The following is a 21253-nucleotide window of genomic DNA, read 5'->3' as shown; positions in this document are numbered from 1 at the left end:
GTAGTATAATTGTAAAACAAAGAATAAAATTAAAATACGGTATTAAATATTTTTTAATACTATTGATATATAGTTCGATGAAAGAATAAAATGAAAAAACTGCAGGAATACATTCATATATTTAAAAATATAGAATAGAAATGTACAGATTCTTAGACTAGATAAAAAAACTACAAATGAAAAAATACATCTATTATTACATACTAATGACCTATGAGGTCTCTCTTTTAAAAATAATCATAATACTTACATACCTTATATTATACATTCAAAATTTCAAAACACATTAAATTGTATATTGGAATAAATTTATCCACAGGGAAAGCTTACAAAGGAAGTCATTAAAATCTCTTTGATGTTAAACCACGCCGATTTTTATGAACTTCAAAGTTTTCCTTTCAGTTTCGTCATATCATCTTTATAATTAAGATGTAGAATTATTTTTTATCAATTTCCAATAATAACGCAATACTAGTCCCTGAAGATCATGAAAAAAAAATTTTTTTTAATATAAATTGAATTCAACCAGGTCATTTATTTGTAGATATTACCATACAATACAATAAAAATACATGGTTTCATACAATAGCACAAATATTGCAAATGACTTGACAAAATGTTCGATTAATTTTATAGTAAAATAAATTTAAATTCCAAACGGCTTAAAAAATATATTCGAAAACTTAAGTATCAGTTCGTATACTTTTCTTGTAATATTTAAATATTGAATTGATAATACGCAACATTACAAAGCGCTTACTAATTTTCTCGAACGTGAACAAAATACGATTGAGTAAATGAATCGAACTCGACGCCCCGATAACAATAATATTAATATTTATTAAACGGGAAAGTTAAGATTATTTGACGCGTTGTTTATTGAAATACAAGATATTATTGTTTTCGTCCAAACGTCCTTATTATTTCAATAACAGTATATTATATTGATCTCGTGTAATTCTGTCCTTAAATTTTGCCTTAACCTAAAAATGAATTAAATGCGAAAAAAACAATTGCGCACACATTATTCCTATTAGTTTATTATGACTATTTTTCGTCTTCATATAAATAAATATGACTTTCAATGACTTTACACCTTATAACTTGGGTTATCACCGTATTGGGTTATACCTATTCGTTAATCGTATTTTATTCATCACTAAATGAATCTCAAAGTTTTAAAATCCAGTTTCTCGGCTAGCTGTCATAATATTTATATTCTCTTGCAAAGGAATTAAACATATATTGCTATAGAATTCATATTGGTTGAAATTTTAACAAAAGTTCACCCGCTGACCCGTAGACGTAAAACAAGTTTATCATAAACAATACAACATAATTAAATAATATTATAGTTGAAATATTAATGAAGCAAATATTTACAGTATAATGTTAAATAATGGAGTTTCACAGAGTACGCAGATATTTTTCCGCTTCTTCACGTTCTTTATTCTCTCGCCAGAACAACCTTCAAAGTTATCTCAACGTTTCATAATATACGAATCGTTCTCGCTAAACATGCAAGTTGTAGTTTAACGAAGTCCGACACAATCCGTTTACTGTTCATTTCACTAAAGATGAAAAACAATCACTCAAATTAATTCGAAGTGAGAGTACACAACGTGCTCGTGGCGTTCCTCGTGTACTATGATATGATTTTAGCGTACGGGTGGTCTATGTGGCCATACTGAATGGCAAGCAGCGTGTCCTTGAGCCGCTGGAACACGGGCTGGGACTGCTTCATGGTTGGGATGGGAATGTTGTCGTCGAGGTAGCCCACGTTGCTGATGGGAGTCACCACCACCGCCGTGCCCGCGCCGAACATCTCCAGCAACTGTTTCAGAGATATCCATAACTAACTAATTAATTGTATTCTAATGTTATTGTTAACCCCAAATGTAAGTTATCGTTATAGTGGTTAGTTAAGATAACTCCCGACAGCCAGGATCCGACTCGCGGCTTGCCGATCGTCGGGTAGCCCGCGTGCCGTATAGACCGAGGCTAAGTTCTGATAATGTTCTCGGTGTGGCGTGATGTAAATATCTTATCTTTAGGGGGCGTTGATTTATGTAAATATATCACATTATTTTTACTGACGGACTTAATTATGAAAGCCTTATAAATTTCTTTATTCAAAACAATTTATTAAGATCTTTTTAAAATATACTAATACAAAAATTGAGCACATTTTTAAAATATATGTTACGAAAACTTACTCGTCCTTTGCTATTGAGTTCGATGAGCCGTTCCATTGTGATCACCTCCTCCTTGACAGTCAAGTCTTCCCATTGGCTCGCCAGCTCTATAATTGACCGCCGAGTGACTCCGGGCAAGATGAGTCCGTTTAAAGGCGGCGTACTTAGTTGTTTATCTATAAAAAACGCATGATATGTAAAGTAGTCTAGAAAAATAAAATGATGTTGGTGACCACGCTTATTGCTTCAGATATGTAGCGAGAATATACTGGTCATAAGGTCAGCGTGCTATCGTTACGATAACATGACAATATGTAGCGTCTTACACGGATAATCGATTGTTGACAGTTTGACTCGTTTCGTTTATTGAAATTATAAATGACTTCATCAGAATTCTAATAACATTAAACTTTTACAGATGCTAAAAATAATAGTTGAAACGCAAATGATTTGTTTAATTACCTCCTTGTTCATTAATATAGACTATAAAAATATTCATAGCTCCAACTTCTGTTAGTTCTTTATCCGGTCCAAATAACCACAAAACTTGTTGATGACCTAACTTAGCCGCGCGCGAAGTCACCGCTGCAACAAAATAAACTCTTTTGTATAATGATTACTATTACAAATACAAAACAAAAAGTAAATCCTTTTATTATATATTGACTTATAAATATCGTATGTACATACCTATAGTAGGTCCATAGTTTGATCCAACTTTTCTATTACCGACTCCGCCGGGAAACGCGCGCACGACATTCGGGTCCGCATATATAGAGACCGCTCCATCGCTGCTGGTCTTGTAGTAAGCGCTCACAGGACTCAGAATGGCAAATAGCATGGCCGAATCAGGCTCCATTACACCGAATGTAGGCTAAAAAGTATAATAGATACTTTAAATTTGTATTGCCGATATCATTAAAAGTAAATATAATATTTGAACTCTGAATACATTAATTGTTTGTATTTGCAACTGTTTGCATTCCTATAAATTTTAAATTTTTATTGACAAAATAAAATTACTGTAGTATAATCGCTAACTCATGCTCACAAATGTTGTTATTTTAATATTTGAGACGTTGACGTAAGAAAATATTTGAGGCAGAATAATAAAAACTAATATATTATTATTTTTTTCTGTATTTACGATAAGTTTTTTTTTTAATTGAGCTAATGTACATATACAGTGTATTTATACAGTCAGGTCGGGCGGGTAGCGAACTCATACGCAGTAATTATTTTATACAATATCCATAAACATGCAAATTACTTAAGAATATATACCTCGTTATCAAATTTAAATAATTGCATAACTTTAAAGTAATGCAAAATATTGTGTAAATGTAACTGGCGTAAATAATAGGTATTTGCGTTTGTTAGTTCTCGTGGGCGTTGTTATAAAATCATAATGAAGAAACAAATATTAAGCCTATGATTAAAATTAATATGATAAGACAAAAAAACTATTAGCCTGACTTATATATAAATATAAGCAAAGGCAAGGTCATGTGCCAAAATGATGAGAGGAATGGTATATTTTTGCTGTTTTTATCTTTCATTAAGATAAGAGAAAATCTTGGAATGAAAATGATAACTCTATTTGCCACCTTTATTATATTTATGTGACAATTTCTGTACTTATATAATCATTTCGATAAGAATTTGGCTGAATAAACAAAAGATAATTTACGTCGTCATAAACTATTTTTTTCCATGATGAATGAAGAAAAAGTTTAATAAAAATATGAATGAATGAGCTAGCTAGATAATGGCCTAATAGTGGACAAAACCATACGGTTTAGTTCTTTATTCATTATAATTACTATTTATAGTTTTAATGAACAATTCAAATAAAAATAATGTGTATTCTATTTCAACGTACGGTTGATTAAAACAATAAAGTCAGACAGTACAATAACACCACATAGAAAATGATATTGTTTTACAATAAGTAGATACGAGTCTGGGTCGTTTCGGACGCCGCAGCTCGGTAGGTTAAGTAAAATATAATAGACTAGCCCGTGCCCTCTTCGTTGGACGGTAAACATTTTTACTTGTGATGAAATTATGATAGTGGTTCGGTTAGTACTGAGTGCTATGATTTATTTCCTGACCGTCAAAAGTCGCGTTGGCCACGACATCAAATTATTACATAAAAGTGTTTTCATTTTTCGGCTTAATATATAGCCTATGACACTCACAAATAATGTGGCTTTCTATTGGTAAAATAATTTTTAAAATCGGTTCAGTAGATCCAGACATTACCCAACACAACCTCACAAATTTTACCTCGTTATAATATTAGTATAGATAAATGCAACTTACCTCTGTGCCTATTAATGTCGGACGTAAGTAAAGAGTGGACGTTTCAGAGTGTGGCACCCACTCTTGGTCTATTTGAATAAGTCGAACTAAACATTTAATAAGTTCCTCTCCATCGAACATCGGCAAACCAGATCGCTGCGCGGCTAAATTCATGCGTTGCATATTTAAGTCAGGTCGAAACAATCGTATTTTATCATCGACACCTCTATACGCCTTCAATCCTTCAAATAACTGAAATATTAACAATACATCAGCATTTTACTGGTGGAGCTTTGTACAAGCTCGTCTGGGTAGGTACCACCCACTCATCAGATATTCTACCGCAAAACAGCAGTACTTGGTATTGTTGTGTTCCGGTTTGAAGGGTGAGTGAGTGTAATTACAGGCACAAGGGACATAAAATCTAAATTCCCAAAGTTGGTGGCGCATTGGTGATGTAAGCGATGGTTAACATTTCTTACAATACCAATGTCTATGGGCGTTGGTGACCACTTACCAGCAGGTAGCCCATATGCTTGTCCGCCTTCCTATTATATATTTAAAAAAAATGTTTCTTTATAAAAATATCGGACGTAACAAAAAGTAATATTATTAACTGTGCACGATCGATGGACTTTATATTAACTATTTGTTTTGTGTTACAAGTATTATAACTACATTAACGTTATATTTAATAAACAAGCATATAATAGATTCAGTTCATAGAAAGATTACAAATAAACATGTTTGTTCGCCTGATAAAATGATTATCATATGTAACGGAGATCACCACATACTTGTATAGCATAATGTAAAGCTTTTGCTGCGGGGTGTATTGACAAATTCTCAAAAGGAATAATTTCCGGTTTCTGCCATCCGCCTAGTTGCTTAAAGTAATTTATTTTTAGCATGTGATCTGTGAAATATTTTCCAAAACCTAATTCACTTGCTTCCGGCTTCGGTTGTAATTGGTACGGCGCTGCTAGTCTTACTTGAAGATCGTCATACTGCAAGTTTACAAAAAATAATGAAATTAATTTATTTCTTTTTCTATATCAACTAATTTCAAAAGTGTTTATACGCTTACGTATAGATGTTGTAGTATTGAATAGTAGGTCATTGGTCCACTGTATGTGTAATAAAAAAACCATCCAATATTGTTCTTCGTAGATCATATTAGATCATATATTTTAAGATTTTAGAACTACCTAAGTATATAATGTATACCATAGCTAATGAAGTAACTTAATTAATCAATTCTTTTGTATATATTATTATTTCTACAAATAACGTGTGTGAATAATATTATTTCTATTAACTAAAGTAAATACCAACGAATTTATGTTTGCATATAAATAACATGGCAATCATTTAGTAGGTAATCATACCATTTACGTAATACATGAGTAGGCATATTCTATACCTTAAAAGAAAATTCTGGTGTTATTTGTGGTCGAGGTGTAGTTTGTGGGGCTGACACTGCTTCGGGCTCTATTTGCGCGCTCTCCTCCAGCTCTTTGTAGCGCAGCAAAGAACTACAGTATCGTACTGCTTGTATTTTGTGCTGGTTTTCGTAAATCCATTTTACTAAGACCTGAAAGATATTTTATTCGTATTATTGTTACCATTGTGTATATATATTTCGTTTAGGAGTTGTTTTATTATTTACCAGAAATATCTATAATAAAAAAACTCCCAAACGATATTGAATGTAAAATATAATGTACAAGGTACTACAGCTAAAACTGTATAAACTTTTTTTTTGCTTGAGGTAATCGAATATATTTGTAATAATTATGTAGATATTATAAACTTTACATTCGACATTTACATTTATATATAAAAGTAGCTGTTACTGCGCAATAAATAATAATTATTTGAACAGGATTTCATTCATATGGAATGGAAAACTCGCTATTTTAGATATCTCGATACCACCACGGATTCTGTATTGCATCCAATGTTTAAAATGTAATGCCAGCAATTTTGTTATAGTAGGTCAGTATTAAAAAATCTTAACGTATAGTTTCTATTACAACTGTTTCATTTAAATTTAACTGTCACTATATAACTGTTTTTCTTTGTCGAAATATTAGGTATTAGGTACTTTAAATAACATAATACATTTGAAATCTCTATATTTTTTAATAATCGTGTTATTCGATATGCAAGTCCCAAGAGTACGGACCACGGACGACGGTCTATCGACCTTGCACCGCCGCGGTGCGTCGAGCTGTAGGTAAGTGTTTTTTTTACCAATGCAAGAATTGACGGATATCTCGTGTTATTCAGGACTCCGTTGCAATTGAAAATTGTATGAAATTAGATATTTTTATATCAAGTAACTTTTAAGACGTAGGTACATAATTCCAATCTTCTATTTAACTTTGCGCCTCCAAAAATTTTCATGACCATACAACAATGTATAAAAAACACCGATACAAACAAAAAAAAAGACAGAAAAACAGGTCCTGTATTAAAAAAATATCTAAATGATTATTAAAACTAACAGGTTTGTTAATCAGTACGTTACAGCAAAATCAGCTTGGAGACGTTTTTTTTGCGTTTGCAGTAGTGCCGTCAGCAGGTATTATATATATATATATAATAAAAAGTATATTAATTTTAACCTAATTTTAATTATTTTTCCACACCGGATATTAGATATCAGATCCGTCATTCGATAAATCATTTACTTTAATTACCCTGAAACTTCTTTTCTTCTTCAATAGCATGTAAAAAAATATTTGTCCATGCGTCTACAGTTATGACATTAATTTTTTTCAGTATAGTTATGATATTAATTTTAACATTGTTTTTGCGTCGTAAGTTCTCATTTTCCGCCATATACTTTATTACGAACTAATTAATAAGAAGAGAATAACAAACAAAATAATACTTCAAATGCTACTTATGCGAGAGCTTATGGTAGCTAGCGCAAACTGGTTTATTCTGATGTTAATCAATGTGATCATTATCTGCACCACTACAACCGCAAAAACGTCTCCAAGCTGATTTATCGGTTTATCTGTTAGGAAACTATTTCTAACTAACACAGCTGACATTACGTTGTTTTGTTAAGCCTGATCTACAACTGTCTAGTTTTAAAAAATATGAGCTGAGAAATTTAAATCCTAAAATTTTGTAGTTATTTTTGCGACATACGTCACATGTGCTTTAAATAGCCTAAAAACAATGAATAGTAGAAAGAAATCGAACGTTTATTTTTTTTACATGGCATTCCAGATAATACTAAAATCAAATGGATTCCAGATAAAAATTATATCACACAATTTATTCAAGGAAAGTCAATAAATCTTTTCAGCTTTTAGCCACCACTGCTAGTATATCTTTTATCTAAACATTATTGATTATAATTTATTATATATTATTATAAACAAAAAAAATAATATCCGAATATGTTTAATTTGTTATTTATTTATATTTGTGTTTATAAATCTCGTGCTTGATGGTGGAGGAAAACATCGTGAGGAAACCTGCATGTGTCAAATTGCACTGAAATTCTGTCACATGTGTATTCCATCAACCCGCATTGGAGCAGCGTGGTGTAATAAGCTCCAAACCTTCTCCTCAAAAAAGGTGAGGAGGCCTTAGCCCAGCAGTGGGACATTCACAGGCTGTTACTTACTTACTTATTGATTATATATAAATTACCTACTTAAATACGCTTGGATCGTAATTTGATCTTATGAATGACATATTTTAAATATTAACGGTGTAACGACCGAATACTCGGCCAAATGTTTCAAATACCGAAATGCCAAATGTTTGGTAAATCAATCGTACTTATTTATTATTTATATATTTGCTATTGTAAAAATTTCTATAGTATGAGATTGCAGGAGACCTTGATTTAATTTGAAAGTCTACCAAAGTCAGGTTTATAACATACATTTCGCATATTAAAAAAGGTATCACCATAGACTTGCTCAAGCATTCACTTAAAAGCAGAAAAAAAAGATTTTAGAATTTCCTGCTACTTTTTGGTTACCGACATTTTGTTACGTACAAATTAAAATATTTTTTGTAGTAGTAACCTATTATCGATAGCTTTGAAATTTTCAACTAATTGGTTGTCATCTTCGGTCGTCACAAACTCACTTAATCAATTCACATTGAGATGATGAAATCTCTTCATTTCTTTGATCATATTTCTATTATGTAATAAAAAAAATATTAGCAGCTATTGAGATAATTGCATTTTTTCGATTTCTGCGCATTTTGTACGTTTCTTTTTGTTCTCTGTGTAACAGGGTTCATTGCAATTTAGGAAGGCAAGTACAACCAGAAATCCATTACGTATGGTGACGTAACTATAGGGTGGTAGAGCTGGCAAAAAGCCACGGGCCCCGAACCGACGGGGCCCCCGGTCCGAGAGGCCACGGCCTCAGAAGTGATTTAATATTTTTTTTAATTTCGTAAACATTACAATTTTTATATAAGTTGTATAATTTTTTGTCGCGATACTTTGGTGGCACGGACGAGCTAGAGATGCTTTTCCATTGTAAAATTCTACTGCGACTATTCTGTCTACTGCCACTAGCTGTAGTCCTGCGACTACAGCTAGTGCTGAAAGATCATTTTCGAAACTAAAATAAATAAAAATCTATTTAAGAAATTATGTGTTTTATTACACAAGCGTCATGGCTATTCTGTCTATAAAAACGTATGGCTCGATCTTTAAATTTTCATAATCTTATAAATATCTTTTTAAAATTTAATAAATATCTTGTTAATATAAAATTGTTATTTCATTAAAAATATGTAATACATATGCTTTTGAAAATAAAATTTATTAGATATTTAACTAAAATGCACATAATGTTAGTAATACTGTTGTAACTACTTTGTACGTTATTTATTAAAATCAAATTACAACATGAAGATTTTGACTAGGAGGGCCTCATACAATGAATTTGCCACGGGCCCGAGAAGGTATAGTTACGCCACTGGTTACGTATAAACTAACCTGGCACAATACTAGCTGAGAAGTCTTATAAAGTTAAACGCATGACACTATAATACATACCTAATAGATACTATGTATACAATAAACATACTGAGAGGGTTGCAGTTGCAAATTATCAACTTATACTATATTAAGCTCCGAATTGGGCCAAAAAACCTTTCTATTGAGAAAATTAGTGTTTAAGGTCTAGTACCTCGGAAAGCAAGTAAATCCGGTAATTAGAATGGAAAGTGCATTGTTTTTGTCACACTTGTTTACTATATGTCTCACACAGGGGGCTAGTCTCCCTTGAGATTGGCCGTCTTGTCCGAAATCGGTCAGGAGGAAATATTATACTTTGTTTTATTTTGTTTTAAGAAAACTACTTGTATATTTTTTTATAAATTAAGTAATCATTTCTTTAAAATTAAAGTATTTGTACAGTGCGGTTATTATAGTATTATTTCTCATTCGTTTTAAGTTACTTATTTTAATAAAAATGAACTATTTAAGTATACAGAATAACCATTTCGTCAAAAAGGTTAAAACCATGGTTTAACATTTTAAATTGTAATTAGCCTTCAACGTAGCACCGCTATGAATGTTTATCCTCGACCATTGAGTAGCCCTAGACCATCTTAACGGGTGGATTTATTTCTAACGATAACTTATATCTAACCGCTCTACAACCAAGGTCTGAGCATTGCTAAAAAGCAATAATTTATATAAAATATGTTTTAAAGTGTAACTATATTTTTTTTTTATTTAATGTACTTAGTGGTCTAAAGAAATTATCGTATTCATTTTAATGTCGTATTATGCCTAAGCTTTAAATTAAGTTGACAAAAGAGAGTTTCATACCTTGCTACGACGAATAGGCATTATGACTTAATCACAATTATTATTATTCACTTAAAATATCACGTTTAATCAATACGGTAACACCAAAACTGTCTGTCAAATTGCAAATAGAAATTTAATTAGTAACTTTTCACACCGTTTAGCTTCGTAATTTCATTAAGAGTTCTCAGTTAACTGACTTCACTTGATCCACAACGCTAATATATAAAGAGCAAAAGATAAGATTGCGGGCTGACCTTTGACGTAGTCATTCACTATCAACACAAATTATAAGACATCACTAGATAGCTCAGCAAAACTCATCAAAATAAAGATTACGCACCAAGTTATTTATTCAAGGGAATAATATGCGCACAAATGATTACTGAACCGCACCAAGCCCGACTGCGTACTTGCGTAGGTCCTATAGGTGCCGACAAGGGGTCGAGCGAAATGTCTGTATTAGGTCATCGATGTTCACATTTTAATGAATATGTTAATATTTTTAGCTAAACGAGGTTCATTTGCGTTTTACGTCAAAAAATTCGGGGGGCCAAATCGATCGATCCAATTTTATTTGTTTTTACACACAATCGTTTAATAAGTCATAGTTTACGTAAATATTGTGGCTTTATGGCAGTATATATTTTAAATAGGTTCTGAATTATACACAGAGAATGAATAACATGGCCTATGTATAGCTAATATATTTATCAAAAGCTAGGATTGAACCAATAATTGATGGAGAAGTACACATTTACAATGACCACTGAGTAATCGTTCGTCAGCAGCGATATTTCCGAATATATTATATATAGATTCCGAATATAATATATATAGATTTATTTTCTTGACAAATTTTTGAAGGTTTTGTTGCACTTTACGTGATTCTAATAAACAGTTGAGTAACTTTCGTATTTCTTATTTTACATAAGTATTTGATCTTTTGCAAGATGTCAGCAATATCTTTTTAAGTTATAGACGACATGTTTATAAATCTGCCTCTTGTCAGTTCGTTATATCCGTTTTCCAGTTACAATAGATGGCGATTTGATATTTTTACTGTGGAAATTAAATGTTGCATCTGTAGTGAAACATCTAATAAAAAGCTAATTTGTATAGCTGTGACCAAAATTTTTCATGATAGCTTATATTTGAAACAACCAAAAATATAGCATTTAATTATTAATCGATTCTTATGCTACTTTTAATCTTAAAAAAATAGAAATAAAATGTTTAACGTTTTTAATGTTAGAAATTACTACTGTATTTAACATTTTTAACTATCATTATTATCTTTTAATATTTTTCATTTTTGACATTGTTAAACAAATATACCTCAATATTAATTTACCCTTATTTTATATGTGACATTGGCAGATTTTTGGGCTTAAATAGCGTAAAACCTTATATAAACTTCCTACTATAAAAACAATAATGTTTTAAGTTAATAAAGCAGATAAAAATATTTTTTGTTTTAGTCTACATATTTATTTTTATCGGCAACCTAAATATTACTATAATTTACTTAATATTGTGAAAAAAAATCAACTATTACTATTCTAATTTCTATTTAATTTTAATACTTTATAAATACATATTTAACATCATAAGTTTTAAAATAAATTTCATTAAAAATGTAACTAATCCTTTTCTAAACAATCTAATTCAACATGTATTATATCAAATATTTTCAAATTAAGTATCTTTAATATAGAGGTGGTTGTGAAAGTGCATGTCTGTTTTCGTTCTTTGCATGTTTCTTTAGGAGATCCATGACTTCATTATCAAACTCTTTTGGTGTTGGCTTTTTTTCAATGATCCAGTAAAATATGTCCCAATCATTACTGGGAGAGTTGATGAGACGATCATACATCATGGTTTGATTCTCTGTAAAGCCATCTAAATGTTTTTTAGCAAAAGTACTCAGAAGAAGATCATTCTCCAACATTCCTCTCTTACGTGACTGGTATTGAAGTCTGAAATAAAAAATTAAATTGAATGTTATATTATTCAAACTATATTATTAAATGAATTTGGAAATTAATTACTAATTTTACATTGAGTATATTACAAGACAATTTGTTTAATAAACAGTTATTTGTGAAATAGATTGGTACCTTGCCTTCCTCTTTTCTAATGTTTGTGGTTTGTCTACATCATAGACGGGTATTTCCATATAAGTTGTGTCTACATTTTGTGTAGAATCACTAGAAAGTGTAACAGCTTGTAATTTTCGAATACTGTTCACAAGCTGGAAATAATTATATATAAAATAAATAAGGTTAAAAATAAAACAAATGTTACTAAATTAACCTAGTTGAATGTACTCACTGATCGACCGCGTAACATAGTGGAATATCTCAAATCACGACAAATTATAATTTTTGTAATTTTATCAATTTGAAAACGGAGTAAAAATCAAAATATGAGAATAGAATAGTTTGCAATTTGCACTTTGACAAATAACATTGACTTTTGAATTGACATATTTGTTATCTATTGCCAAAGTAAAAAATTGTACTGATGGAAAATAATATATTATAAATAAAACAAAATGAATTTTATTAAATTTATTGAAAAAATATAAGAACTATTGACTTAATACTTTTATTAAAATCTGGTTTATAAATTATTATTATAAAAATTATATTAATGATACGCCTGACCGTATTTCGCGCTGCCTCCCGCCAAAAGTGTATTACTTTTTAAAACCAATCTGACAGCTTGGCGTATGACGTTCGGAAAGATTGACATATTCTGCTTATACGGCCTCTCCTGACATCCTCGTCAGAAAGTCCAGCTTCTTCATCACCTCGATCAAAAGAGCAGGTTCCTTCTATGACATCACCTATGCTTGAGGGATTAATTAATTCATCAGTTTGTTTTACACCTGAAAAGCTACGATCATTAATTGTATTGGAAATTTAAGAATTTTGATATTATAGCATCCAAAGCAAAGGATGACTAGATATATCAATATCAAAACCTAGTATTTAAACCAAGTAAGTAGATCCACGCGTGAGTAGACAAAACACAAGTAGGTGTTTACAGGTCTAGTCATAATACCACAAGGTCTAATATGTATTCACATAAGACTAGACATAACATCATAAGGTCTAGTGTGTATTCACACAAGACTAGACATAACACAACAAGGTCTAGTATGTATTCACACAAGACTAGACATAACACAACAAGGTCTAGTATGTATCCACACAAGACTAGACATAATACAACAAGGTCTAATATGTATCAAGCAAAAATAATTACTTACTCGCAAAGAATGCAGCACACTCGTCAGGTGTCTATTCTCCTCTCCAAGGCATCATATACTGAGCAGCAGCATAAGTCACAAGCTTGTGGACTATGGCAAGCTGACTTACGATACTTACTTAGAGTTATGAGTTACAGTTGTAACTCATAACGTCCACTCTCAAGATGTCTCGTCATTTTATAAGGGCCACGCATTTTTAGGCGTTCGCTTTTCATGTTCTTTTAGGCTTTCGGCCGTTCTGTGCCTAGCCAACACCCGTAAGGATTGGTGATATGTTACACCCGGCTTTTTAGTTTTTCTTTAAATGATAATTTTATACGGTCTTTAATATACAGGCGTATCACTTTTTAAACGAATGTGCATGCTATCCGTAGTAACAGTTGAAGTAGCAGATCAAAAATCATAAATTTTTAAATTAATTTTAAAATTTCGTTCTTTTATAATCTTAACCAACCAAAACAGTTTTGATAGAATGATAATTCTTTTACAATTGAAACTTTTGTAGGGGCAGGACTACAACATAAACGCTGGAAATATTTTGTACGCACGTACGTTATGCCTTCGTGGTTGAATACATTTGTATCTATTATAATAGGAGTGTTCATACTTTCACTAGGTACAACTAACTTAATAACTAACTTAATCAACTTAAAGAGTAATTTCTTCAAATTCAATAAAGAGGGTAACATAAGAAAACACTCACGTGATAGTATGTCCGACACCTTTTAATGCATGCTAAATGACTAACCACGGAGGATGAAATAAGCGACACATCTAACGGACCGCTGTCTATAAAGATGTCAATGAGCTTCCCTTGAACCACTCCAACCATTACATCCTTAGAATTAAATAATTTAAGTAATGAACAGAAATTAACGTGGCTTTTTCTCTAATCTGAACGTTGCTTAGCAAAACAAACGCTAATATGATGACCGAGTTTCTTACAATACGCACAAGTTATTTTTGTATTAGATTTTACATCATTATTGTTTATTGTTGTACTAGTAGATAGCTTTTGATTCGTCGGACAAACGGCTTGTTTGTGTCCCGTTTGATCACATGAAAAACACTTACAGACGTAAAATGCGTCGTTTGTTTAGTTGTAACTAAAGCTGGTTTGATAAAGGTAGACAAGTAAGTAACTAATTCACACGGCATAAGTTTTTTTATTAATAGCTGACGCTTTAACATGTGGTTCATTAATTCTTCTTATAACAATTGCGCTAATTAGTTCCTCGCTTAACCCTTTAAACATACGTAAACACAGTTCTACGAGCATATTCCGCAAATGTAGGGTAAGCGTTGGAATTTGTACTCAAAACATCATACAAAATACTAGCCACATCAACGTTGTTTACACTTAAGGATTTAAAATCAATTTTAAAATTACTTCATGTACGATCCGTGGTGACCCAATCATCTCAGCGACCCAATCAACCATGACTTAGCATCACCTTTAGACAGTGCCCTACATGCGACAAACATTCTATACCACTCCATTTGTTAATACTTTGCGCACGATCTACCTTATCAAACCAAGAATCAATATTGTGTACATTAGGATCAAAATTTGACACATAATAGTCGCGAGAACAACTAGACTAAAGAATGAATAGCCTCAACAATCTTTGTAGCAGTATCACTTGTCGTATTATTATTTTCGACATTAGAATTCGATGATGCCAGTACCGATCTATCTTCTAACGCATTAAGTCGAGCAATAATTGTTTGTAACGACACGTAATTCCGAGTCATTGAAAATACTTCTAGATCGCGAATGTTGGTAGAACGACTACGAGAATGATAACGATGTTTTGAAACGTTATTATCCTTAGATCGGCAATGCTTGCGCTTCCCAAATTAAATTTATCACAAAACAAAAACGCAAACTACAAACTATAAAAAAATCATAATTATAATAATAAGAACTTCTGATATAAACAAAACAAAATGAATTTTATTACATTTATTGGAAAAATATAAGAACTATTGACTTAATACTTAAATAATTACTTAAAATCTAGTTTATAAATTATTATTATAAAAATGATATTAGTGATACGCCTGACCGTATTTCGCGCTGCCTCCCGCCAAAAGTGTATTACTTTTTAAAACCAATCTGACAGCTTGACGTATGACGTTCGGAAATATTGACTTATTCTGCTTATAATATTCTATTTCCTCTTTATTCCAGTATCTTTATTTCAGTCTTACTCAAAAGATATGTCATTGTAACTAATTAAAATTGATTATTTCGGAATTGGGGTTCCAATAGACTTAATTAGAGTTTGGCGGATTAGTAAATTTCGGCAGCTTAATATTCATTTGAGCAATTATTATAACATACAGAAAATTTGAAAGATGTCAATTGTCATTTGTCACTATTACTATTTCTTTAAAAAACAACGTTGAAGTTTGAAACGTATTTACATGCCGGTTGCTATGACAACAAAGTAAAAACATGTAACTTTTAAGAATTCATAAAATGGATTTGTGATCGATAGGTTTCAAATTTTGAGCTAAAATGAGCCTTGTTCGTGAATTTATTTTAAATGCTACAGGTAAAATCTAGTATTTTCATATTGCTGAACTTTATATTAATAATAAGGACACTGCTATTTTATAATCATGCATAATTTAATAATATTACTCTATTGCATCATCAAAATTATTCGCAAGAAACCACGACAAATAACACCATAGCAATGCAAGTTTTCTTTAAATTAATTGTCGTAAGCCTAAGTTATGTTGAAGAGATATAATTATAGAGAATTATTTATTTTTTGATTAATCAAGAGTAAATATTAGGTATCAATTTATAAACTAGGACTTATACCGTTGAAAAGAAGTAACTAGGCAAATTTTATTTTAAGAAATAATTGTAATATTTGAGAAAGGTTTAAAAAAAATTTAATTACATTTTTTTTAATTTTCAGAAAAATTCTTTTCCTTACCAACGCAAGAAGTTAAGGAGAAAAATGACGAAGCATTAATGAATTTCATTCATAACTCTCAAACACTTGTGCTTCAAATATTTATTGACAGTGGATCGTCACTGTTTTTTTTTACAAAGGTTTGTAATATGTTTATTTTCTTTACATGTATATATAATAATAATAGTCCTTCAGACTGATTTTGGCCATGGTGGCCAATCTCAAGAGAGATTAGCCAACTGCTCAAGACATATTATAGAGCACAAGTGTGTGCATAAACACAGGTGCACTCACTATTTCCTGACTCTCATAATCCAATGGGACGGAAATCCAACACAACCAGAAAGAGTTCAGGTGCATGACCAACGGCTTTACATGCTTTTCTGAGGCAGGGCACTGTACACACTTCCAGACTCCGGGCTACTATTGAGTATTTTTGACAGAAAAACTGAATAACTTTATATTGGCCCAAACTGGACACTAGCCATTAGACCAATAAAGCAGTCAACATGGCATTTATATGTATATATACTTTGTTATAGGATAGGATATATACATATATTTTGTTAAGTAATAAATATGCATACCTACTATCTTATTGTAGATTCAAGAAGGAGTGAAAAAATCTATTATATTTTATAAAACATCTGCTCAAGAATTAACTAGTCAAGATTCTCTTAATAGTATAAATATTATAACTCTGAATAATGGTGCAGCAGAATCGTTGTATCAAATTTTGAGACAAATCTACAGTCCTCTACTTGCTGTGGTAAGTATTACCTTAGATAATTATATGGATATTCAATTTATTTTTACTAAAAAATGTATTTGTTCTTCAATTAAATATGTTATTTTTAAAATATTTTTAACAACATAATAATATATTTAATCAGGGAGAAGATCTATATTCAAACAAACTTCAAAAAAACCTCTCAGATTTACAGGCTAATTTGAGAGTCCTTACTCATGGCAAAGAACATGAAAATACAAAAGGTAAAAGTAAATTCCGCAATTAAAATTCACTGATATATCACACCTGTTTATTAATGTTGTTTTCATCCTGCAGTAATTTTGTCTATTGAAGATGAAATAGACTATTGGAAAACTATGGGACAACAAAGAGATGCTAATAAAAAGGAAAGAGAAGCAGCATCTTCATTTTGTGTGTTATTTGAAGATATTTTTGAGGAAATTAGGTCAGCAATGTTTTTACTATATAATGTTCTACATCTCCTACTTACTATACCTTTTTTTACGCTGAAAAAATGTATTACGCGTTTCCCTCACTGGAACATTAACCCCTGTCTGTGGGGCTCGCCGAGTGCGCCATGAACATCGGAATACCCACTAAAAAACCAGCGGTACACTTTCCATCTTAACTAGGAGTGCCACGGGATCGCTTGCGCATGTTACCGTGACGCTCTCACGGCCGGCCCGCCTAAGCGGGCCTCCATTCTCTATGGAGGGTTCCCAGGGTACTGTGAACCCCCCTTAGTCCCGGCGGCGCCTATTGCGGCGGAGGGAGAAGGCTGGCAAAGGCGTCCTAGAGCCTTGACGCCCGACCTCCGACCGTTTCTGGACGTTCGTCGCGTTTCCTCGGCTCGGAAGCGGTACATCTCCGCGAGTGCCTCCGCCTGGAGTTCCCAGCTACTTTTCATCCCCTATTTAACCCCCATGGCGTGGAATTTTTGATAATACTTAGCGATCACGTTATGGAACCTAAGCAAAATTTCATACTTCTAATGCATTGGTTAAGTCAGTATTAAGTTAGTGTTAAAATTTTATTAAGTAGATAGTTTTTGTTATTTCGAGTCAAATATTTATTTTTGATAATTTAACTTGTGCTTAGATCTTTACAAACCAGTGTTATGCAAGAAGTTAAAGATTCCGCTGAGAATATTGCTGGAATATTAGATGATGTTTGGAGGTATACAGTACACCCATATTCAGAGGACAGGATGATACATATTTTTGATATAATTGGTAAGCATGAAGTTTGTCGAATCACCTGCCAAAGAATAATAAAAATCTATTATAATTATAAGAATACTTTGTTTTGACTTGTTAAGCATAATGTAATTATGTTGATGTGACTAAGGTTTTTAGTATCATTCGTTTCATAACTATTGGTTGTCTTCATTTTTATATGTTTAAACAAAATTTCAAAAAGAACACAATTTTATGTTATTCATCATTCTTTTAAGGTCATGTTATCTGCTCAGTTATTCAAAAAGCTGTTTCGCAAATAGACCCATGGAAGATCCATGATGGGTATAAAGATAATGAAATTCTAGTGCTAATGACGGATGGACTTATTGTTGTTCAAACGTGGATTGGTGCTTGTAAATCACTCACTGATACATATTGGCCGAACTACGCTTTACATCCTTGGAAAGGAAAACCATACATACCAAATTTCTGCATCAATTTTGAAACTAGACTAAAAGAGGTAAGCTATATTACAATTAAATGTATTCAAGGCCAGCATAGCTTAGTGACTAGAATTTTTTAATAAAATAATGAGGCGGACGGGGATATGTACAGAGTATTGCTATTTGGCGGTTGAATATGTGATAAGTGGGTACCTATTCTAAATATATACAACCGAACTACGCATTTTTTAAAATAAATTGTGACACTTGATGATTCTCTGAACTATTAGGCCGTTTGTAGACTGTTATGATACAATGAAAATACCACAAAACTAATTTTATAATTTCAGATACATAATATCAGGTCGACTTATAACCAATTGGTTAAATTGTTAACTGAGAATGAGAAAGCTGAATTAAGTAGCCACCAGTTTCTAGAGCCGTTCAAAAGTAAGAAATTATTTGTGTTATTTTGTGTTGCGTACATTTTGTACACATTTTTATTTTTACAAATAACATACATGTATTTGTATATGTTACTTTTTTATTATTAGATATTAACGTTTGGATTTATAATGGTCCGAATCAATCATGGGAATCAGCTGTTGCAACATTTTCGGCCAAAATAAGACCTGCAGAATCTAAAATAATTGAGAAACTGAAACCACGCATGAACAATACGTCTACTAAGCAGGTAACAACTGCCAAGGTTAATAAATATAGGTAGTGAATGTTTTTTGACGACATTTATTCCAAACTTTATTCTAATTTCATTTATAATGTCAATGTGTATTAAGGATATGTTTTTAGTAGTCTAATTTTCAGATGCTCTACGAGTTTATTAGATACAAAACTCTCATAAACAGGCCACTAGTGAAACATGCTCTCAGCAACGAGCTAGACATATTCGTAAGCTCCCTTCTTGCGATGCTCAAAACGATACGAAGCCAGATGGACTCTGACGAAGTGGACGTACAGATGAGTCAGCCGGCCGAGATGTCACCTCTCGTGCAGCGGGTGCAGTGGGCTAAACAAATGGAGGCAAAAGTTTGTTTGTTTTATATTTATTTGTAACCGAGTACTGTGCTTTTAGAAAATATAATTTTTTGTGACGTTTATTAAAAGTGTGAGTAACATTTAAAAAAATCAAATTATATTTCATGTAATATCATAAATATAATTTATAAATAATTTATCAGGTGAAGGAAGTAGTGATTTGCATTGAAAATTATCTTGGCGAATTCGAAAACAGCGAGGAGGTGCTGAAGCTCGCATCTCAACTTCTTCGAGATCTCAAGACTACGTACACTCAGTTGCACGAAGATTGGTCCAGAGATATTCAGGTATATTTTGAGCTGGAGATATTTTCAAGGAGACCGAGGCCTGGCGCGTCGACGCGGTCTGCTCGTAAGGTGCAAGCGTAACCGAGCCCGTGTCGTCCCCGCAGGCGCTCGTGCGGGACGAGTCGGCGGCGGCCGGCGACGGGCCCGTGGTGCGCTTCTCGCGCGAGGAGCGCCTCATGGAGGTGCGCTTCGAGCCGCGACTGGTGCGCGCCGAGAGCGAGGCGCGCGCGCTGGCCGCGCTGGCGCTGGCGCCGCCCGCCGCCCTGCGCGCCGCGCTGGCCGCGCTCACGGCGCCGCTCGCGCACGCGCGCGCGCTGCACCAGGCACGTCCCGCCGCTGTCCTACCGTGCGACGCCGGACGATAAGTTCGATGTCACGCGCTCGTAACTCCGACTCGTAGTATTCGTCGGTGGCGCCTGGCCAATGTGCGAGCCAGCCTGAGCGAGTCTACCGATAAACATCTGTACTTTGTAAAGCCCCGTCCTGCTTTTTAAGGATGAGTGCGCACATTGACCGCTCTGCCTTGCTCGCTTTATAAATAAAAACAAATGTAGGTGGCGTCTTTTCACAATACGTTGGGTGAACGTATGATCCCATCGACGCGACCCATGATGCTGCAGGCGGCTCTGGAGCTGGCGGCGCTCGTGCAGGACGACCGGCCGCTGTATTGGCATGACGAAGAAAAATTGATCGACTACACGGAGCGACTGAAACGTGTTGTCCTTAAGCTGGAGGGTCAGGTGTGTTAATGTTGCAAGCAAATGTTTCTACTGGAGAATTTATTACTTAATGATCTTAAAGTTATTCTTACTCGTCTAGCTATTATGTCGTGTTAAGGTTTAAGGAAATTAATATTGAATTTTAAAATAATATTAAAACTGTGAAATAATAATTTTCGTTATAAATAAATGATACTTGATACTTACTAAACATAACATGTTCTAAAAAATAAATCCTTTGAGTAATAATAATAATAATAAACTATTCATATAACACGAATCGTAGAAGTCTGTAAATAAA

The 21253-nt window shown here is 32.8% G+C and overlaps 3 protein-coding genes across 3 annotated transcripts in view; 1 reads left to right on the top strand and 2 right to left on the bottom strand.

Annotated features, from left to right (window-relative positions):
* Positions 1-100: 100 nt before the first annotated feature.
* On the bottom strand, positions 101-10662 carry LOC126781625 (branched-chain-amino-acid aminotransferase, cytosolic). The gene is made up of 8 exons (XM_050506554.1): positions 10330-10662; positions 5923-6093; positions 5297-5506; positions 4521-4751; positions 2886-3069; positions 2658-2780; positions 2217-2371; positions 101-1834 (listed from the first exon to the last, which is right to left on the bottom strand). The coding sequence occupies exons 1-8, from the start codon at positions 10348-10350 to the stop codon at positions 1646-1648; spliced, it is 1284 nt and encodes a 427-aa protein (XP_050362511.1). The 5' UTR covers positions 10351-10662; the 3' UTR covers positions 101-1645.
* Positions 10663-11862: 1200 nt separating this feature from the next.
* Positions 11863-12797, bottom strand: LOC126781629 (succinate dehydrogenase assembly factor 2-A, mitochondrial-like). Its single transcript, XM_050506558.1, has 3 exons — positions 12643-12797; positions 12429-12562; positions 11863-12287 (listed from the first exon to the last, which is right to left on the bottom strand). The coding sequence occupies exons 1-3, from the start codon at positions 12658-12660 to the stop codon at positions 12017-12019; spliced, it is 423 nt and encodes a 140-aa protein (XP_050362515.1). The 5' UTR covers positions 12661-12797; the 3' UTR covers positions 11863-12016.
* Positions 12798-16109: 3312 nt separating this feature from the next.
* LOC126781913 (cytoplasmic dynein 2 heavy chain 1) overlaps positions 16110-21253 on the top strand; it is a 55818-nt gene continuing 50674 nt past the window's right edge. Inside the window, exons 1-13 of the mRNA XM_050507035.1 lie at positions 16110-16146; positions 16522-16658; positions 17123-17287; positions 17412-17511; positions 17585-17714; positions 18368-18501; positions 18723-18967; positions 19241-19340; positions 19445-19584; positions 19716-19937; positions 20090-20233; positions 20338-20556; positions 20788-20973. Of these exons, the coding sequence (XP_050362992.1) occupies positions 16110-16146; positions 16522-16658; positions 17123-17287; positions 17412-17511; positions 17585-17714; positions 18368-18501; positions 18723-18967; positions 19241-19340; positions 19445-19584; positions 19716-19937; positions 20090-20233; positions 20338-20556; positions 20788-20973 (1959 nt within the window). The remainder of the gene's footprint in view (positions 16147-16521; positions 16659-17122; positions 17288-17411; positions 17512-17584; positions 17715-18367; positions 18502-18722; positions 18968-19240; positions 19341-19444; positions 19585-19715; positions 19938-20089; positions 20234-20337; positions 20557-20787; positions 20974-21253) is intronic.

This window comes from Nymphalis io, chromosome 4 (genome assembly GCF_905147045.1).
Source record: "Nymphalis io chromosome 4, ilAglIoxx1.1, whole genome shotgun sequence".
Taxonomy (NCBI): Eukaryota; Metazoa; Arthropoda; class Insecta; order Lepidoptera; family Nymphalidae; genus Nymphalis; species Nymphalis io.
Note: the sequence above shows the minus strand (reverse complement) of the source record. Positions and strands in the feature narration are given on the sequence as shown.

Coding starts and splice junctions, on each gene's coding strand:
- LOC126781629 (XM_050506558.1), bottom strand. Junction 12,288..12,428: donor TTAGAAAAGAGGAAGGCAAG/GTACCAATCTAT, acceptor TTTTTATTTCAG/ACTTCAATACCAGTCACGTA.
- LOC126781625 (XM_050506554.1), bottom strand. CDS start 10,350: ATGCCTATTCGTCGTAGCAAG. Junction 4,752..5,296: donor CTTTACATTATGCTATACAA/GTATGTGGTGAT, acceptor TTAATATTTCAG/TTATTTGAAGGATTGAAGGC. Junction 1,835..2,216: donor AACTCAATAGCAAAGGACGA/GTAAGTTTTCGT, acceptor TCTCTGAAACAG/TTGCTGGAGATGTTCGGCGC.